This window comes from Lotus japonicus, chromosome 6 (genome assembly GCF_012489685.1).
Source record: "Lotus japonicus ecotype B-129 chromosome 6, LjGifu_v1.2".
Lineage (NCBI taxonomy): Eukaryota > Viridiplantae > Streptophyta > Magnoliopsida > Fabales > Fabaceae > Lotus > Lotus japonicus.
Genome location: NC_080046.1, coordinates 58,995,310 through 59,014,416, shown reverse-complemented (window position 1 = coordinate 59,014,416; position 19,107 = coordinate 58,995,310). Strand labels below are relative to the sequence as shown.

Below are 19,107 nucleotides of genomic sequence, written 5' to 3'. Positions count from 1 at the left end.
AAGTTGATAAATCTTTTTACAAATTTATTGTTAGTTACTACAGTATTTTTTTCAATTTTTTTTTGAGAGCAAAAGAAATGTTATTTAATAATAATCAAAAGAGGGAACAACCCAAAGATGGGACAAAACAAAAACACCAAACCAAACAAGAAAAAAAAAAAACAACCACCCAAGGAGAAAAGCACACCCTTCCTAACACCTAGGGGGAAATTCTCTTTTATACCTGCAGCCAACCCTCGAATGACATCTTCATCACTATCGGGGAAAGACATGCCAACAGACTTAGCAAGACACCGAGCCTTCATTGCTCGAGTGAACAGTATTTTTTTCAATATAAGATAATTAAGTAAAAATAACTTATAAATAGAAAATTACTATATATTTTTTCTCTTCATTTCTCTTTATCTTCTTATTTTGGTTAATGAGGTGTGTACAAATGTATTACTCCCTCCGTCCCTAATTATAAGCTACTCCTTCCGTTTCTTATTAACTGTCCACTTTGAAGAATAAATTGTGTTCCTATATATCTGTCCACTTAGAGTTTCAAGAGAACATTAATTGATGTTTTTCCAAGAAATGCCCTTACAGAAACATTAAATGAAGAAAGATAAAATACATTCTAAAGGGTTATATAGGAAAACAAATACTCCCTCCGTCCCTTATTAACTGTCCACTTTGAAGAAAAAATTGTGTTTCTATATATCTGTCCACTTAGAGTTTCAAGAGAGCATTAATTGATATTTTTCCAAGAAATGCCTTTACATAAACAATAAATGAAGAAATATAAAATACATTCTAAAGGGTTATATAGGAAAATAAATAATACTTTTATGAAAATCAACACAATTAATTGTTTTCCTTAATTTGTGTTAACCTTATCTTCCTGGACAGATAAACATGAACGGAGGGAGTAATACTTTTATGAAAATCAACACAATTAATTGTTTTCCTTAATTTATATGAACCTTCTCTTCCTGGACAGATAAATAGGAACGGAGGGAGTAGTATTGAGTCATATTTGTCCTTGCATTTATTGTTTTTTCAATTCCAAAATTTTGAAATTGAAACCCACTTTTACTCTATTTCCTCCTAGTACTACCCACTTAAATAGGGGTAAATATACTACATTATTTAAAGAACCAATGCATCAATTAAGACTTTCTTAATTAGTGTGATTTTTAAAATTTTAGCTTAAAATTTGGGATAGAGAGAGTAGTAATTATTGCTTTTTTCGGTCTGTGTGTGAACGTGTGTTTTTTCATTTTGATTCTCCTAATTAATGTATGACTTTAACCATTGGAAATATTAACCCCAAACATATGACCTATTAATAAACAAAAGACAAATAAAAAAAATTCAGCGTCAAATTAGTGGGAAGATCCATAAAGCATTAATTACACTGCGGACACGAAAAAGCACATTCGATCATGGGAATCTGTCCAAACAAAGAGAAGCAACAAGTAGAAGTAGGATATTTTGGATTGGGAGGAGATGATCATTTTGGATTATTGACAGAACTATAAAACTATTTAATAACTAGAATTATTGACACACACCACACCTAAAAAAGGCACTAGAATACGTAACAATGTTGGATTATTGGCAGAAATATAAAATTATTTAATAACTAACAATGTACAATGCACCAACTCCTTGGATTACTTCCCTTGACTTAATTTATTTATATGCACATGACAATGCGTACATTTTCATATTTATGTTGGTTTCATCAACGTGTGAGATTCCATATCAATCAAAGACCAAAGAAGAAATGTTCATTAGGAGAAAAAAAGGATAAATATTATGAGGAGACCTCTAGCTGGCAACTCTGCCCAAACGTTTTTATATGTGTAGTGTATAGTGATAGATTTAGGACTCAGGGGTTTAAATTTTTCAAATGAACACATCAGTAAAAATATAATTAAAAATAACTTTAATACGTTTATACATCAGAAATTATATAAATTATAGTTGTGCAAATATGTGACCTTTAGTGCAAATAGGTACAAAATTTACAATCTACTAGTATAATTTAAAATTTACCAAGGGTTAAAAAAAAATATAAAATTAAGTGCAATTTTTCACTTATAGCTAGGTCCGCCCCGATTGTTTTCGAAAAAAAATGTGTAGTGCAGAGATAGAGATAAAAGGCATGAAATTAAATTCTGTGTTTAATATTTATATTGGGAGGAGATGATCATTTTGAATCGAATTTAGAAATTAAATACAGAAAGAAACATACGCTCGTGTATTTACGATCTAGTTATAAAATTAGTTGTATAAGTCAAGCCAACACCCTAATAGGATCTTTTGCGTGTGTGAGTGTGTCCTTGATGGTTTGAATTTATATTTGAAGTTTAGAACCATGAGGTCAATTATTTTTGGTCTATTAGAATATTATTATATGCACAACGTAAGAGTAAGAAATGTGCAAAAGTCTGTGGGTTTAGGTTGGATCCTAACCAAAAGTTTGAGAAAATAGAAAACAAATTAAATTGTCGTGTTAGCGTGTGGTTCCTGAGAGCGACTAATAATAAAGAAAAAAAAGTCATACACCATCGGGTCACTATTATAAGTAAAAGTTAGTTTTTCAGATTCATTAAATAAATGATGTATGTGGTCATTAAAATTGTCACATACATCATTTATTAAATGAATCTAAAAGCAAACTTTTACTTATAATAATGACCGGAGGGTGTACAACATGAAGTGATTTCTCCATGCAAATTAAAAGGTCATATAACATGCCAATAATGTTATCTTCACACCTCTTTTTGAGGTGGAGAGAGGTGAAATGAAGAGAGATAGGAAGAAAAGAAAAAGTAAGAGAGAGAAAGTATTAGATGTGATAGATGATAAGAGGAGAGAGATAGAAATAAAAAGAGGTGGAAATGAAGTGTTTCAAAGATGAGGTGTGTATATATCATTTCTCTATAACATGCAGAGACAATGGAGACCGACAGGAGGAAATGTCGAGGTTGATTTCTCCATTTTTTTTATCTCCCTCTAAATGGAGTACACCCTCCGGTCATATATATAAGTAAAAAAAATATTTTAGATTCATTCATTTAATAAATATGTCTAACCATTAATAATGACTAGATACATTCATTAAATGAATGAACCTAAAATGTATCTTTTACTTATATATGTGATCAGGGTGTTTGGTGTTAACATACAATTATTCTTTTCAATTTGCCTTTTATGTAATAATGTTGCTGGCTTGCTGCAGATTCGATGAACAACACATGGTGGAGTATGGTGCTCACTTTGAGGTGGGATGTTGACCGGCCATCATGTTAAAGATTGTTCTTGTTAATTATATGGTGTATGTTATTATTATTTTTCTTTCATTTATTTATTTTTTGTATAAATAAATAAAATATATAAATTTCAATTCACTTATCTTCAATGTAATTAAATGATGGGTTATTTAATCCAAACTTTCTAGCTCATGAGTCATTTAAACAACCAATAAAAATATTTTGGTGAATTAAATATTATGTAAACATACTTGCAATAACGACATACTTCAAAAACAAAACATATTAGATATATTTGTGGTAGTTTGATACCCTGACAATTATGTTTGATATATTTTACAATAAACATACACAATTTGTCACGGTTAAAAATTATCATGAATGTTATAATCGGCCATATCAGGGTTTGAGTATCTTAACCGCATAAGGCATAAAACTAGTGATGTATTAAAATTTAAAACCATTTATGCGTTAAAGTTAAACATACACAATTTGTCAGGTTAAAAATCACCATGCAAGTTGTGTATCTCTTGAATGTTACCGGTCGGCCCAACACTAAATGAGGTCTAAAACAAATTTTAAAATAAGTTTTTTACCTAAAAAAAATTAGTAAAAAAAGATTTTGGAGGTCTTTTTGACTTAGTAAATATAAATTTGGGGACCTTTTTAATTACTTAGTAAAAATAATTTTTTCTTGGAGCCTAAAGCCCTTGTTTTGGTGACTTACTCTTGGGACAACCTTAAATATCACCATACCAGGGTTTGAGTATAGAACTAGTGAGTAGTGATGTATTAAAATTTGAAACCATTTACGTGTTAAAGCAGATGTATTTGACCTTTTTGGTCCACTTATGTATTAATTACAATGAACTAAATTAACAGGTTTGTTTTTTGGTCAATAAAGAAAGTCAGATTGAAGTATTTAAAGAGTGCATTCACTATTCAGTATACTAGCTAGCAGTAGTATTAATCACAAAGGCCGTTGTTACTGTCTTGCTGTCCAGATTGATCGGTCAGAAAGGTTGAGGAGAGGAGAGGATGTAGTGCTGGGTCAAGTCAAGCTAGACGGGATTCAGAAGTGTTTAATGAGTTTATTGAGACACTTGAATTGGTAGATGTTCCGGTAACAGGTAAAAAATATTCCTGGATAAGGCCTAATGGTTCGTCTATGAGCAGATTATATCGCTTTTTGGTATCAATGGAATGGTTGGAGATATGGCCGAAGAGCGTTTAGCGAATTATGGAGCGTGAGTTCTCCGATCACTGTCCTGTGGTGCTGCATCATATGGACCAGAATTGGGGACCCAAGCCATTTAGGGTCCTTAACTGTTGGCTAACCGATCATAGACTGAAAAACGTTGTTGAGGATTGTTGGAAAAGCGCTGAAGTGCCTGGTAGAGGAACATATATTTTTAAGGAGAAGTTGAAACTGTTGAAGTCTAAATTAAAGCAGTGGAATGTGGAGGATTTTGGTGATCTAAATGTAAAAAAGAGGTCTGTAATTGAGAAAATGAACAATCTGGACAGCAAAGCAGAGGAACATGTGTTATCATCTGAAGAAGTACTCGAAAGGAAGGAATTATGGGGGGATTTTTGGCGTGTATCTAATTCTTTTGAATCTCTACTCTGTCAAAAATCCAGAATTAGATGGCTACAGGAAGGAGATAGCAACTCACGGTTTTTTCACGGCATGGTTAAATGGCGACAACGAACTAATTCCATAAATGGGCTGACTATAAATGACCGCTGGGAGGAAGATCCTGTGTTGGTAAAGGAAGAGGTGAGGCAGTTCTTTACTCTTAAATTCCATGAGGACCAGAGAGAGGTTCCAAATTTGGATGGTGTCCCTTTCAAACAATTATTGGAGAGGGATGTGGAGATGTTGACAGCGGAATTTAGCATGGAGGAAATCAAGTCAGCTGTTTGGGAGTGTGAGGGGAATAAAAGTCCCGGCCCAGATGGATATAACTTCAGATTTTTGAAGAAATTTTGGGATATAATGCAAGATGATGTTAAGTTACTTCTAGATGATTTTCACTCAAATGGGATGTGGCCTAGAGGTACTAATTGCTCGTTTATTACCTTAATACCAAAATGTGATTCACCGCAATGTCTGAATGATTTTAGGCCAATTTCATTGGTGGGTTGTGGATACAAAATTGTGGCTAAAGTATTGGCAGCAAGGATCAAGCAAGTTCTACCTAAGGTAATCGATGATAATCAATTTGCATTTCTTGGCGGGAGAGGGATGCTAGATAGTGTGATAATTGCAAATGAGGTTTACCATGAGGCCAAATCTTCGAAGCTGCCTTCTTTTATTTTCAAAGTAGACTTCGAAAAGGCCTATGATTTGATCAGATGGAATTTCTTGCTATATATGTTGAGGAGACTGAACTTTGGAGAAAAATGGGTGAGATGGATCCATGGATGCTTACAATCAACCTCTGTTTCCGTATTGGTTAACGGCAGCCCAACTGATGAGTTTAAGATGGAGAAGGGAATTAGGCAAGGAGACCCACTTGCTCCATTTCTCTTCCTAGTGGTGGCTGAAGGGTTGAATGGTCTATTAAAACAAGCGGTAGCAACTAATAATTATCGACCTTTGAAGGTAGGTAAGGGGATTGGTGTGGATGTTGATTTGCTGCAGTTTGCAGACGATGCGTTATTCTTTGGTGACGCATGTGCTGAAAATGTGGTAACTTTGAAAAGTGTGTTGAGAGGATTTGAATTAGTTTCAGGGATGAAGGTCAATTTTCACAAAAGTAAAATTGCAGGTGTTTCTATTCCTGTATCTACCACAAACAGATTCGCAGCGATGCTAAACTGTAAAACAATGGAGGTCCCTTTCACTTACTTAGGACTTCCAATTGGAGCTAATCCGAGGAAACTGGCTACATGGTCACCTGTAATAACTAAATTGGAAAAAAGGCTTTCGAGTTGGAAAGGCAAAAACTTATCCTTTGGAGGGCGAATTTGTTTAATTAAAAGTGTACTAACTTCTTTGCCTTTATATTTTATCTCCTTTTTTAGGATGCCGAAGGGAATCATCAATCGCTGTAAGCAGATCATGTTGCGTTTCTTGTGGGGCGGATCTGATGAAGTCCGAAAGATTGCGTGGGTGTCTTGGGATCTGGTTTGCAAACCGAAGGCGGAAGGTGGGCTTGGAGTAAGAGACTTGGAGAGCTTTAATCTAGCCCTACTTGGGAAATGGCGATGGCGTCTTCTACACGAACGTGATAAGTTATGGCACCGTATTTTATCAGCTAAATATGGTGCAGGTTCGTGCTCTAAACACTCAACATGGTGGAAGGACCTGCTAGCTTCTTGTACAGATGTGGAGGGCTCTTGGTTTGATAATACTGTGAGCCACCGAATTGGAGAGGGAGATGATACATGCTTCTGGACTGATAATTGGCATGGCAAAGGTTTGTTCAAAGAAACTTTTGGTAGCTTATATTTGTTGTCTGACCAACAAGAGTGTAAAATCATGGAGATGGGTTATTGGGTGGAAAATAGGTGGGTTTGGGACCTTAAATGGAAAGAAAGAATTTCTGGTGAAGATACTTTGAAACTTGGTGTTATGAAGCAGATAATCTCTTCTTACTCGCTGATCAAAGGGAAAAAAGATACATGGGTGTGGACTTTGGAAGGCGATGGCCATTACTCTGTAAAGTCTGCTTATGATCTTATCTCTGGCTTGGATACTACAGCTGGTGTAACAGTATTCAGTAAATTATGGAAGGCGTGTGCACCTTCGAATGCGGTGGCATTGGGCTGGCGTGTTCTCTTAAATAGATTACAGACAAAGGAAAATTTAGCCCGAAGAAATATCCCAATTGGCAATCTTTCCTGCCCTTGGTGTGGTTCAGAAACAGAATCTACTTCTCATCTGTTATTCACGTGTGGCTTTGCGTGGAAGGTATGGACTCTGCTGCTTCGCTGGCTTAATTTGGTGCTGGTGCTCCCTGATGAACCGAGCTATCACTTTGCCCAATTCGTGGAAAGCTGTTCTTTATTGAAAAGAAATGCATTATCAGCTGTGTGGTTGGCTTCAGTGGGGATGTTATGGAATTGAAGAAATTCAGTCATCTTTAGAGAGGAGACAGTGGATACTAATGACTTGAGTGAAAGGATAAAATTAAAATCATGGAATTGGCTCAGGGCTAGGCAGCATGAATTTCAATACTCTTTTTTTGAGTGGTGTAATGATCCTTTGCTTTGTCTACCTTGATGGATGGGTTCTTTTATTGCAGATATATGTGGGTGGCATTGGAGGCTTTGTTTCCTACTGCAAACTGAGACCACTGAAAATCATTGTTGGTTGGTGGGAATATTTGTACAGAGGCTTATAATTCAGAGTGTATGGCGTTGGATCAAAGTAAGAAGCATTGTTTGTGGAGGTTATATCTCTGGTCTGTATGGCAATTGGAGGGTTGAATCTAATTTGGTTCTTATGACAAACTTGACTTATATAGTTGCACGCTACTCATGGATATTCTCATGATGAAGGATTAAGTAGTCTTGGCTTATGTTTTGGAGAAGGATTTTGAAGGAACTTGAAGGAATTTTCTGCCTGCCTCATACTTTTGAAGGCTATTGTTTAGAATGCAGGAATTGTGCTGTATTAGTCCCTATGATATTCTATATTGTCCTTCTTGGAGACTTCATTTTGATTATTGAATCCATGTACTCTTTTTCCTTCACCAGGTTTTCCCAATGGGGTTTTTCCGGGTAAGGTTTTAACGAGGCATGTGTTCTCTAATCTGTCTCTAAGGAGGTGGTGGGTGGTGGGTTTTTTAGTAGTAGGAGGTCCTCGCTTTTGATGTTAATTGTATTGCTACTACTCTTAATTTCTTTCCTCCTCTTATCTCATTTGTATTGGGTTGAAGTACCCCTTGTACTTCATTCAATATAATTCAATATTGCTTATAAAAAAATATATATATAGCAAGTCACTTAAATGTGTTTTTTAAGACTCGAGGGGATTAGTCTCACGATATGCCGGTCATGAAAGTACTTTTAAAAAACAAAAACATACACCGATAATAAATTAAACATAAATGAGAAAGAAAGAAAGAAAAAAAGTTATATAATGGATGATGTAATATATAGAAGAAGAATTAAGAATAAAATGAGAAAATGTGTAAAAATTAGGCGAAAAAAGTGGATCTAAATATAAATATATCAAATCTAAAATAAAACCTTGGCAGTTGGTTTGGTATCCAGCTTTACTTTCCTTTAAGGTTTAAGGCATAATCTTATCTTATTTTGTGGAAAAAGCAGGGTTAGTGGTAGTAAATGGTTGAGTCCATTTGTCTTTTTTTATTTACAGCAAAAGCTCATTGATTAATTAATAGAGATGAGAACCACCCTCTCATCAAAGGGGAGTACAAGCAATGCGCTTTATATATTTCCAGTTAATACAAGCCCATAAGTTATTTCTCCTATTGCACCCTTATTTGGCTAGGCTATCAGCAATGTCATTCAACTCCCTGTAATATGGAAAAAATGACTTTCTAACTTTTTTAAGTCAAAAATTATTCACAATCTGATCAATATAATTGCTAATTTCAGTATAATTTGAATTTCAGATACAATGTATGTACTATTGAATACTTTCCTCCCATCGACTTTTCTCACCAAAGTGGCAGGCAAAATTTGAACCATATGAAAGGCCAGTACATTGCATTCTTCACACGCTTCTCTACAAATATATATAGAGACTCTCCATATGTCTCTACAACAAACACACACTCATAACTCAAAAAAACAGAACAAAAATGAGCTCTCTTACGGTGAGAGCTGCTTTGTGCTGTGTAGTGGTTATTGTGCTAATTGGAGCACCACCCTTCTCCGATGCTCAGCTAGATCCCTCGTTTTATAATAGTACTTGTTCAAATGTGCATTCAATTGTGCGTGAAGTGCTCATAAATGTTTCCAAATCTGATCCACGTATACTTGGCAGTCTCATGAGGCTCCACTTTCATGATTGTTTTGTTCAAGTGAGGATTTTTCTTCTTCCTTCTTTGTATGTGTTTGGACTTTCATTAACAATTAAAATCCACATATCACTTGTAGAAAAACATTTTTTTTATATAAATCCAAACAAACGCTACATTACTAAAACTCTGTTTTGTACAAAGTTTAATGGAATATGTAGAAGAGGAAGCAATTAAAGTGGTTTGTTTGGATGATTATATTTTCTGTACACCACCTAATAGTTTAGGTATATTTTTATTAGTGAAAAGTTACCCCATACTCGATTTTCAAATGGTAGCATATAAAGTTAATTTAATTAATAAGAGAAAATAAGGCTTATTTTGGCTTATATGTGTATAGTTTATGAGATGGGGAATAATACTAAATATGTAAGTTTAACAGCTAGTTCTATAGTTTTATGGTGGACCATTTAAAAAATTGGTTTACTTATCAATCATATTTTATAGCTAAAATTCAGTAAATATTATTTACATCATACTCCTTTTGTGAATCATGTTTTCATGGTCTGCGGGGAGACAAAACCAAGTTTAACTATAAGAATGCTTTGTGATAGGGTTGTGATGCATCAATCTTGCTAAACGATACCTCAACTGTCGTGAGCGAACAAGGAGCTGCGCCGAACAACAACTCCATCAGAGGCTTGGATGTTGTGAATCAGATCAAGACCGCAGTAGAAAATACTTGTCCCAACATTGTTTCTTGTGCTGATATTCTTGCACTTGCCGCTGAAATTTCATCTGTTCTGGTATGTATTAAGATATTATCAAGAATCCTACTTAACCCTTAATCATTTCTTAATCACTCCATATTGAACAATTAATGATGACTATTTTGAAAATAATAAAAAAATACCATCACGTACATATGATGTGAACAAAAACGTACAAAAACTTGTTCTGTTCAGGTCTGAAGTAGTCCATAGTCAATTGGTCATCCATAATTCAACAATCCAACCAATGATCAATAATGCACACCAAAAGTACTGAGTTTCTTCTCTATGGACTTTAACTTTACATATTCCTATTTAGATAAATAAGAATATGTATAGGACTCCTTTTGTGACTAGTTGCAATAATGCATCCCTTCTTACCACTTGGTCCTGTGGCTTTTTCTTTATCTATTCCCCTGTTACATCACCCAAGCTTTAATTAGTATCTTTTACACAAGAACCGTTATATATTAGTATATTATATTAGAAATCGGGAGAACTATACTCAACCACAAAAGCTAGTTCAAGAGTTGAGGTTTGCACTCATATATAAACACTTGTGCTCTAGCCGATGTGGGACTTTATTACCTCCCTCACGCAGAGCGTGGGCCAACCAACCTACCAATGGGGCCCCATCAACCAACCAACCAACGGGTAGTCACCACAACCAACCGACCAACCAACGGTCTAGGCAGGCTCTGATACCATATTAGAAATCGGGAGGCCTATATTCAACCACAAAAATTAGTTTAAGAGTTGAAGTTTGCACTCATATATAAACACATGTGTTCTAGCCGATGTGGGACTTTATTATATTACTATGAAAGAAAAAGTAAGAAACATGAAAAATACTAATGTGATAAAACTAATGAGGTTATTTGGTAAAAATTCTAAAAGAGTATGGTGGTTAAGTTTTACTTGTTGTATCTTGTATAGTAGCTTTTATTATTATTTCCATCTTTTATTTTTCTCTCATGTCTTTTGTCTCTGTTTTCTTTTCCTCCCTTTTTTTAGACCTATATATGTTTTAGGGACATATATGACATTATAACACGCTCTTCTTCCTTTGGGCCAAAGTCGATGGCCTTTGAGCGATTGGCCATTCGTAAACTTTTCAATATGTTCCCTTCCGCTGAAAAATATAATAATACCTATCGATAAAAAATAACTTTGTTCAGAATTTTTTTAAAAATAATTAAGTTAACCTAAATATACGTTTTAGTACGTTCAAAAAAAATATACGTTTTAGTTTTGTAACAAAAAAAAAACATTTCAAATTTTTTTTTTCAAATTATAAATATCTACAAATCATTTTTAAACTAATTTTTAACAATTATATTAATTTCTGAAATGTTTAATCCAAAAGTTTCAATGTACCAAAAAAATCCAAAAGTTTCAAAAAAAATTTATTATAAATTTTAACTAAATTTCCATATGGAATACACGAAAACATGACTAGTATCCCATAATTATTCAAAAAAAAAAAGAGACTAGCTAGTACTCCGATTATCTAAAAGTGTATTTATATTGATTTTTTTAAAACTAAACGTCTAAACTGCATTAATCAACGGGAACCCAACATAGAACCCAAAAAATGTATTTATATGAAATCTCAGCTAATATTAAATAAATTGACTTTACTATCAATTATAAAAAATTAAACAAATCGACTATCATAATTAATTTAATAAGAAATTATCTATAAATTGTTTAAAAGGCATAATCTTGTAACCAAAAAAATTAGCTTAATGATCTCCTCTAAACCAAGCTCATACACTAAATCAACATTAAAGAAAGAAGAGAGAAAATAAAATGAGCTTTATAAGAACATAGTTTTAGGGTAATGATATATACGCACCTCTTTCTTTATACACTTCATTTCTACATATTTTTATTTCTATCTCTATCCTCTTATCATCTATCACATCTTATACTTTCTCACTCTTACTTTTTCTTTTCTTCCTATCTCTCTCTTCCTCCACCTCATTCCACCTCATTTTGAGGTGTGAATAAATAATTATTGATAGTTTTATGGACATGTCATGTTTTTTCACAAACTTGCTTACTTATTTTGATGATTTTAATCTGCAGGCTAATGGTCCTGATTGGAAAGTTCCACTAGGAAGGAGAGATAGTTTAACAGCAAATCGCACCCTTGCTAATCAAAATCTTCCAGGTCCCAATTTCAACCTAACTCGACTTAAATCTGCATTTACGGCACAAAACCTCAACACTACAGATCTAGTTGCACTCTCAGGTATGAAAAAATTTACCCTGCAGAAAATCAATCCCTACAAAAAATTAGAACTATATAATAAAAATTGTATATATGTTTCATTGTTTAGGCACTAGGGCTGAGCATGGGTCGGGTTCGGGTGAGTTCAGGTGAAACATACCGGGTTTGAACGGGCTTCAATCAAGCATATTCACCACCGATTCCGCCCATGGTATGATTACGGGTGTGTCGGTTTGGGTGAAACGGGTAGCGGGTAGCTTCGGTGGGTTGGGGCGGTTTGAACCCAGAAAAAAAAAGAGAAAATTAAGAAGGAAACCCAATATAGAAGATGGGAAGATCAAAGAAAAAATATCCTAAAAACAGAGAGATTAAGAAGAATAAAATTTACATAGAAAGATCCAGTTGCTCTAATCACTGAAGCATGGAAAAAATACAACAAAATATTCATATTTCCAGCCTTTCATTTGGTCACCAGTAAGCCCCTTTTTATGCAGTTTTTGACAGCTAGCTGTAGAGCCATGGCGAAGAATAGAGGGGTAGAGTCGTAGAAGGTGGAAACCATGGATAAATGAAGAAAAACTGAAATGTTGGAGGATTAGAGAGGGAGATGGGGAACCATGGTGAAATAAAAAAGAGAAAGCAAGTGCTGGAGAAAATGAATAATGGAATTGGAATTGGTTTGAAGACTAATGGAATTGGAAGAAGAAAGAGACGTTTTTGTGGCCTTGGAATGAGAGAGAAGTAGTATGTTTCCAATAAACAATTAAATGAATTAATGACCCATGGAACTTCAAAAGAGTTAATTAAAAAAGAAAGAGATAGTGGGCAGAGTAGTTGAACGGCTTTAGACTAGTAGGAATACACTGCAAACAGTGAAAAGTTAAGTAGATGTGCCAGGCTAGTACAGGTCTAGTGGTCTACACGCTGAACAACACGGGAACTTATGCATTCACGCGGTCGGGTGCCGGTTTCCACGGAAATATTTTACACAACCCGCACCCGCCCGTATTTAACTGATTCAAACCGATTTTTCACGTTTCTGTACCCGATTACCTGCCCAAACCCGCCCGAGGGCTTTATTTTACTGTCGGGTGGCTCGGTTACGGGTCGATGGCGGGTTGATGCTCACCCCTAGGCACTACCACAAAAATGCCTTTAGGTAGCGGTTCTATAACAAGTTAGGCAGCGGTTAAATGAGTGGTGCATAACTCAGCGGTGCTAAAGATAGGTAGCGGTTAATAACCGCTGCGCAAATTGATCTTGGGTAGCGGTTCATACCAATGGGAACCGCTACCAATACTGCCAGCCTTTTTTTTTATTTTGCGTTATACCTTGGGTAGCGGTTCAGAACCGCTACCTAACTCATTTTTATTTTTAAATATTTTTGTAGAATAGTGGCGGTTTGTCACCCCCACAAGTATTTGTGGCAATATTTTGCCAATTCGCACCTTTATTTTGTAGCCAAACTATATTAAACCATATGAAACAAATATTTTTAGATTAAATAGAAACATCAACACACATATAAAACTCATACTGAATCCAAATTCCCTGGCCTCCAAAAACTCATAGACAAGAGAAGATTAAATCAAAAGATATACATGATGTTTCATTGCTAAACCCAATAAATATACTAGGGCCTAGGACACACTCAAGTACCAACTTACTATACTAAAACTCTATGAAAAGGTATGAAATTATCACTAACTAGAAACATATTGATAACTAAAAGCTTTAAACTAGTTCAGAATATAGAGGGCTAACAAAAAATCAAAGAAAAATACTAGTTATACCAACATATTTGGGGATTTGAGATCCCAAGGCACAATAAGAGGCTTCATGGAGATAATTAATCCCTTTTCCTGCAACCAAATCAATCATACACCATTCAGTAAATAATTTACTAATGTGATAAAACAACAATTCACTGAATAAACTTTCATGGCTAATCTTGCATCTTCGCACACATGCTACCAAACCAATCAGACACCATCCAGTAAATAATTCACTAATGTGATAAAACAATAATTCACTTAGTAAATAACAATAGAAAGCTAAAGCAAAATAGAAAACTCGTGAAAACTACACATGCTATTATGAATTGTTTGTGGTACCTTAGATCTTTGACATTCATTCCTTAGAAGATCAAAGACCTTGGTGTGAGGATAAGGAAGTCAGATGGTTGAAACTTGAAACTGCACTGAGAATCACCTCATTAGCCATTAGGCTGCCCAGGCTGTGGTTTTCCTAGATGTGATTCTAACTGTGTCTTCAGGGGAATCTGATATGGCAGTCCAAGATTGGCCACCAGAGGTGTTCATGTTAAGGCTAAATGTTTCTGTCATACCTTGAGCTAGTTTCATCTAGTTTTTCCTTGCTTCTGAAGAAGGTATCACTACAAAGCAGAGAAAATAAGTAAAATCAAAGTTATTATATCTGTTTTTTTAGTCTATTCTATTATTCTATAACTGAACTAGTTTCCCTAATTTTGTTATAGCTCAGTTCATGCACCATTTTTTACTAAGTTGGGAAAATTTATAACTTAATATACAATTATCATAAATTTGACAAAAGGTAGATAAGATTTTGAGAACCTCTAGGATCTGATATGTTTCTGGCCATGACCATGAGGCTAGCAACCCTTTCACACAGTCTCTGCAAAACTCATAACCAGCGTTGTGCTCCAACTGCCATTCTTACGGAATATCTGATGGTCAGGTTTCTCTTCTACTTTTCCATGCTCAACCCATGTTACCTACAAGGATAAACAAAAGGAAAAACATCCAACAACTTTCACACCAGAGATTTAGGAGAAACACCAACTTTGTATAAGTTTAAACACATAACAGTACATGATTAGAAACATGCGTGGATTAACCTTGAATACACACTTGGCACATCTTGAAGCACACAACCAGAGCACCTCCTGGAGTATCTAGAGCAAAAGACCATAAAATAACACAAATATGCACACATAAAGACATGAGTATTCAACTAGCTGAACCAACATAAAAATTCATTTAGACAAATAAATGGTTTGCTAATTTTTCAAGGAAAGATAATGCACATTTAGAGTACGAATACACATTCCAGAAAAACATAATAAAGGAATAAATGGATTTCCACTTCCTTTCTCTGTTTAGCTGTTATGTTCAAGATTAAATCAAGCCAATCTTCTAATAATACACAACCAGAAGAAATCCTTAAAAATCAATATAGTGAGGACCCAAGTCAATGAATTGGAGATACGTAGGTCCTAGTCACATAAACAAACCATAAGAACAAAATTTCTAGCAGCAAGAGGTAGCATGTCAGCATAAGAAATGCAATCAAATTTTTGATTTCGATTTATCATGATGCAGAAATTGAGCTTCACCGAATTCAATTCAAAAGCCCAAACAACAAAATGAAAATGATACCTATTATTGGTGAAGCTGATTTGGCTATGGGGAATCAAGGTGCAGAAGAGAATTGAAGAGCGGCGAGATGTGTTGTGAGCCGGTGACGAAGCAGCAGAACGGAACCAAGGCTCGGTGAAGAGAGAGAGAGACAGCGCAGAACTAGGGCTCCTTGAGATGCGGCGCGGAACTACGACTCTCTAAGATGCAGAGACGGTGATGGCAACGAGGAAGGGTTGAGATCAAGATCGCGAAAGTAGGGAGACGCGTGAGTAACAGAAGCAGCAGTAAAAAAAGAAGGTAAGATGAAAGAAGGGAGATGTCACCTGTAGAGCTTGTGCCCCTGCCGAGCTTGTGTCGAGCACTGGTGGAAGGCAGCCAAGGCTTGTGCCCCTGCCGAGCTTGTGTCGAGCACTGATGCGAAGACGGTTACGACATCGAGCAAGGGTTATTGCGTTCACGAGAGAAGGAAAGGGAAAAGGATTTCGCAAGTAGGGTTTTGATAAATTTGGGGAAAAAGGTTTTCAATTTGGGTAGCGGTTCCGGTAACCGCTACCTAGCACCGAGAAATTTTATTTGAGTAGCGGTTTCATTATAAAATTGATTTTTTCTGTTTTTTTAATGCTACAAGATAGCTTCTTTCCATATTTTTTTTTTTTGCTATAAGACTTGGGCAGCGGTAAACAGTGAACCGCTACCCCATAGCCGCTGCCCAAAGCCATTTTTGTGGTAGTGAGGTGGTCATACATTTGGAAGAGGTCAATGCAGATTTTTTGTGGACCGATTATACAATTTTAGTGGCACTGGAAATCCCGATCCATCTCTCAACACAACTTATTTACAAACACTGCAATCAATATGCCCTAATGGTGGATCTGGTTCCACCCTTACTAATTTGGATCCATCCACTCCTGATACATTTGACTCTAAATACTACTCCAATCTTCAGGTAGGAAAGGGTTTGTTCCAAAGTGACCAAGAGTTGTTTTCCACAAGTGGTGCAGATACCATTGCTATCGTCAATAGTTTCAGCAGTAACCAAACTCGTTTCTTTGAAATCTTTAAGGCCTCAATGATAAAAATGGGTAACATTGGAGTGCTAACTGGATCTCAAGGAGAAATCAGAAAACAATGCAACTTTGTCAATGGGAATTCTGTTGGATTGGCTACTCTGGCCACCGAGGAATCATCAGATGATGGCATGTTTAGCTCAATCTAAATAAGTTAATTAAAAAATATTATGAAAGATGCAATGATTAGAGTTCATGAATAAAAGGCACTCCATACGCACAATCATGTTGTGTGCTAGTGGTGGAGTGTGATACCACTTTTGTACCTTGTTTTATGTTGATAGTATCTAATTGTGAGAATTAAGTTGTTTGATGCTTTTCTAGTTTAACATGTGTAAAAGAACACCGCAAACTTAAAAATGCTCGTTGTGTTTTAAACAATAACCATGCTCTCCAATTAGTGTCCAATAGAAAGATGTCTAGTGTACAAGTTGTCGTGTCATCTGTTTGGCTAATAAATTTTATTTTTTAAATTTAGGTCCTTAAACGTTTCATGTTTTGTATTTTATCCTCCAACTATTTACATTTTTAATTATTTAAAAAAAAAACATTATAGAAACAAACCCATTTTATTTTCCCATCTTTGCTGCTTCTCATGTGCCGCTGCTTCACGACACTGTCGCCGTCGTCACCGTGGCGCGACCAACTCCGGCCAACCACCACTTTGTGCCTCGCGCTCCAACACCTTTGTCTCGTCTCTCTCATGATCTTGTTCTGATCTAAGTGTTATTCAATTGTTATGGGAGTTTTCTGTTTGATTTTGATCAGTGGTGGTTCCTAGATCTGGAATGTTGCAGAACGCCGCCACGCCGCACCACCTTCGTCGGGCTTCCCTTTATCTTCTTCCTCTTTCCTCGCTCTAACTCGTATCGAGAACCTGACCCGCCGTGGTCTCCTCTCCGCTGCAATGCCACCACCGCAACTCGAGAGATTATGCCACCGCGCGCAACCCTTCTCTCCACCCGCACACACCGTCCTAAACCTGAAGTTGCGGCATGTTCCAGTCGCATCCACCGCGAGCACCGCACCCTAGCCACCGCTCCAACGACCATTGCAGGAAAATCCATCACCTCGTCGAAGATGAAGAACGCTGCATAGAAGCTCAAGAACATAGCAGCGACGAGACAGAGAAGATGAAGAACGCATCGGCAGCGAGATGAAGAACACAACAGTAACGAGACAAAGAAGCTGAAGAATATGGCACACCAGATTATGACCACAGTATCCCAATAACGCTGACAAGAAGAAGATGAACGGCTGAGAAGATGAACGTGGTGGCGAGGAGACAAAGAAGAGGATGAAGAACAAGACTCACCAGATTGAGATTTGAAATTAGGTCAAGATTTACCCCCAAATAAAATTAAAATTAAAAACATAAGACATTTTATGATAAAAATAAAATTAAAATAATATTGTATGGTACATTTCTTAATACTAAAAACTGAGGGACCATATTTGAGATTTCAAAAGTTATAATGACATGACACTCACTAGGCATCCATTTACACATGACATTTATTCATTGGATAATACAGAAACATAATTATAACCCCCTCTCATGAACCATCATGTAAAAGTTTGCCAAAGAACATTCACATTTAGACAATCTTATAGTTGTTCAAACATTCACATGTAATCAATCTTAAGTCTTTATTTGTTAATTTTTAAGTTCAATTGAAGTTTTATGATGAAGTACTAATTAGTAATTACTTTTAAATTTTATGATATTTTACATAATTAATAGCTAATTAAATTTCTTCTATAATTAAAAAGTCCATAGTTACTTTGATAAAGACACACATGCCCGCACCATGCACACGCAAGCACTTCATTAACATGTGGCACTTAATTTTTTTTATATACTATTTAAACTCGGCCACTGGATATAAATTCCTAGCTCCTCCCCTCGTTACATATATTTTTAAAACTGAAAATTGACATTTTACCATCATGGACCAAAAGCATCTTCAGATCTTTTGATATATATGGTATAATGACCGATGAAACTAGTAAAAGGTTCAAAAGGTAAGTGATCATAATACCCCGACAACCCATATTAGAATATTATAATAATAATTAAGAGTGTGATGTATAAACTGCATGAAAATATTTAATCCATCACCACCACCACAGGTCCACAACCCTCCACCATCGCCGCCACCACCACCCTCCATGTTCACCACTGTCACCTCCACCATTGTTGTCGCTATAATCTTCATAATCACCATAGTTATCGCCACTGCCACCACCCTCTACCTCTGCCGTCGTCGTCTCTACCACTGCCACCACCGTTGTCGTCATCGTTATCGTCACTGCGCTGCCACCACCCACCACCACCATTGCCACCTCCATAAAAAAAAAAACGGTCACATTCCAACACCAACACCGCCACTGTCACGTCCTCCACCACCTTAACAACCATCGTCATCGC

At 35.9% G+C, this 19,107-nt stretch overlaps 1 protein-coding gene across 3 annotated transcripts; it reads left to right on the top strand.

Moving 5' to 3' along the window:
* Nucleotides 1-8,853: 8,853 nt before the first annotated feature.
* LOC130722746 (peroxidase C1A-like) lies at nucleotides 8,854-16,715 on the top strand. 3 transcript variants are annotated; one of them, XM_057573571.1, is made up of 4 exons: nucleotides 8,854-9,265; nucleotides 9,817-10,008; nucleotides 12,064-12,229; nucleotides 15,571-16,464. In XM_057573571.1, the coding sequence occupies exons 1-4, from the start codon at nucleotides 9,044-9,046 to the stop codon at nucleotides 15,681-15,683; spliced, it is 693 nt and encodes a 230-aa protein (XP_057429554.1). In that variant the 5' UTR covers nucleotides 8,854-9,043; the 3' UTR covers nucleotides 15,684-16,464. The 3 variants fall into 3 exon arrangements, with proteins under 3 accessions (XP_057429554.1, XP_057429556.1, XP_057429557.1); XM_057573573.1 differs by lacking the exon at nucleotides 15,571-16,464 and adding an exon at nucleotides 12,318-12,443 and having other exon boundaries at nucleotides 8,856-9,265; XM_057573574.1 differs by lacking the exon at nucleotides 15,571-16,464 and adding an exon at nucleotides 16,556-16,715 and having other exon boundaries at nucleotides 8,861-9,265.
* The last annotated feature ends 2,392 nt before the right edge of the window (nucleotides 16,716-19,107 follow it).

Bases quoted from the DNA above. Each gene is read 5' to 3' on its own strand.
- LOC130722746 (XM_057573571.1), top strand. From the start codon at position 9,044: ATGAGCTCTCTTACGGTGAGAGCTGCTTTGTGCTGTGTAGTGGTTATT. The intron at 10,009-12,063 runs GTATGTATTAAG...TTTAATCTGCAG, and splicing joins CTGAAATTTCATCTGTTCTG to GCTAATGGTCCTGATTGGAA. The intron at 12,230-15,570 runs GTATGAAAAAAT...ATCATGATGCAG, and splicing joins AGATCTAGTTGCACTCTCAG to AAATTGAGCTTCACCGAATT.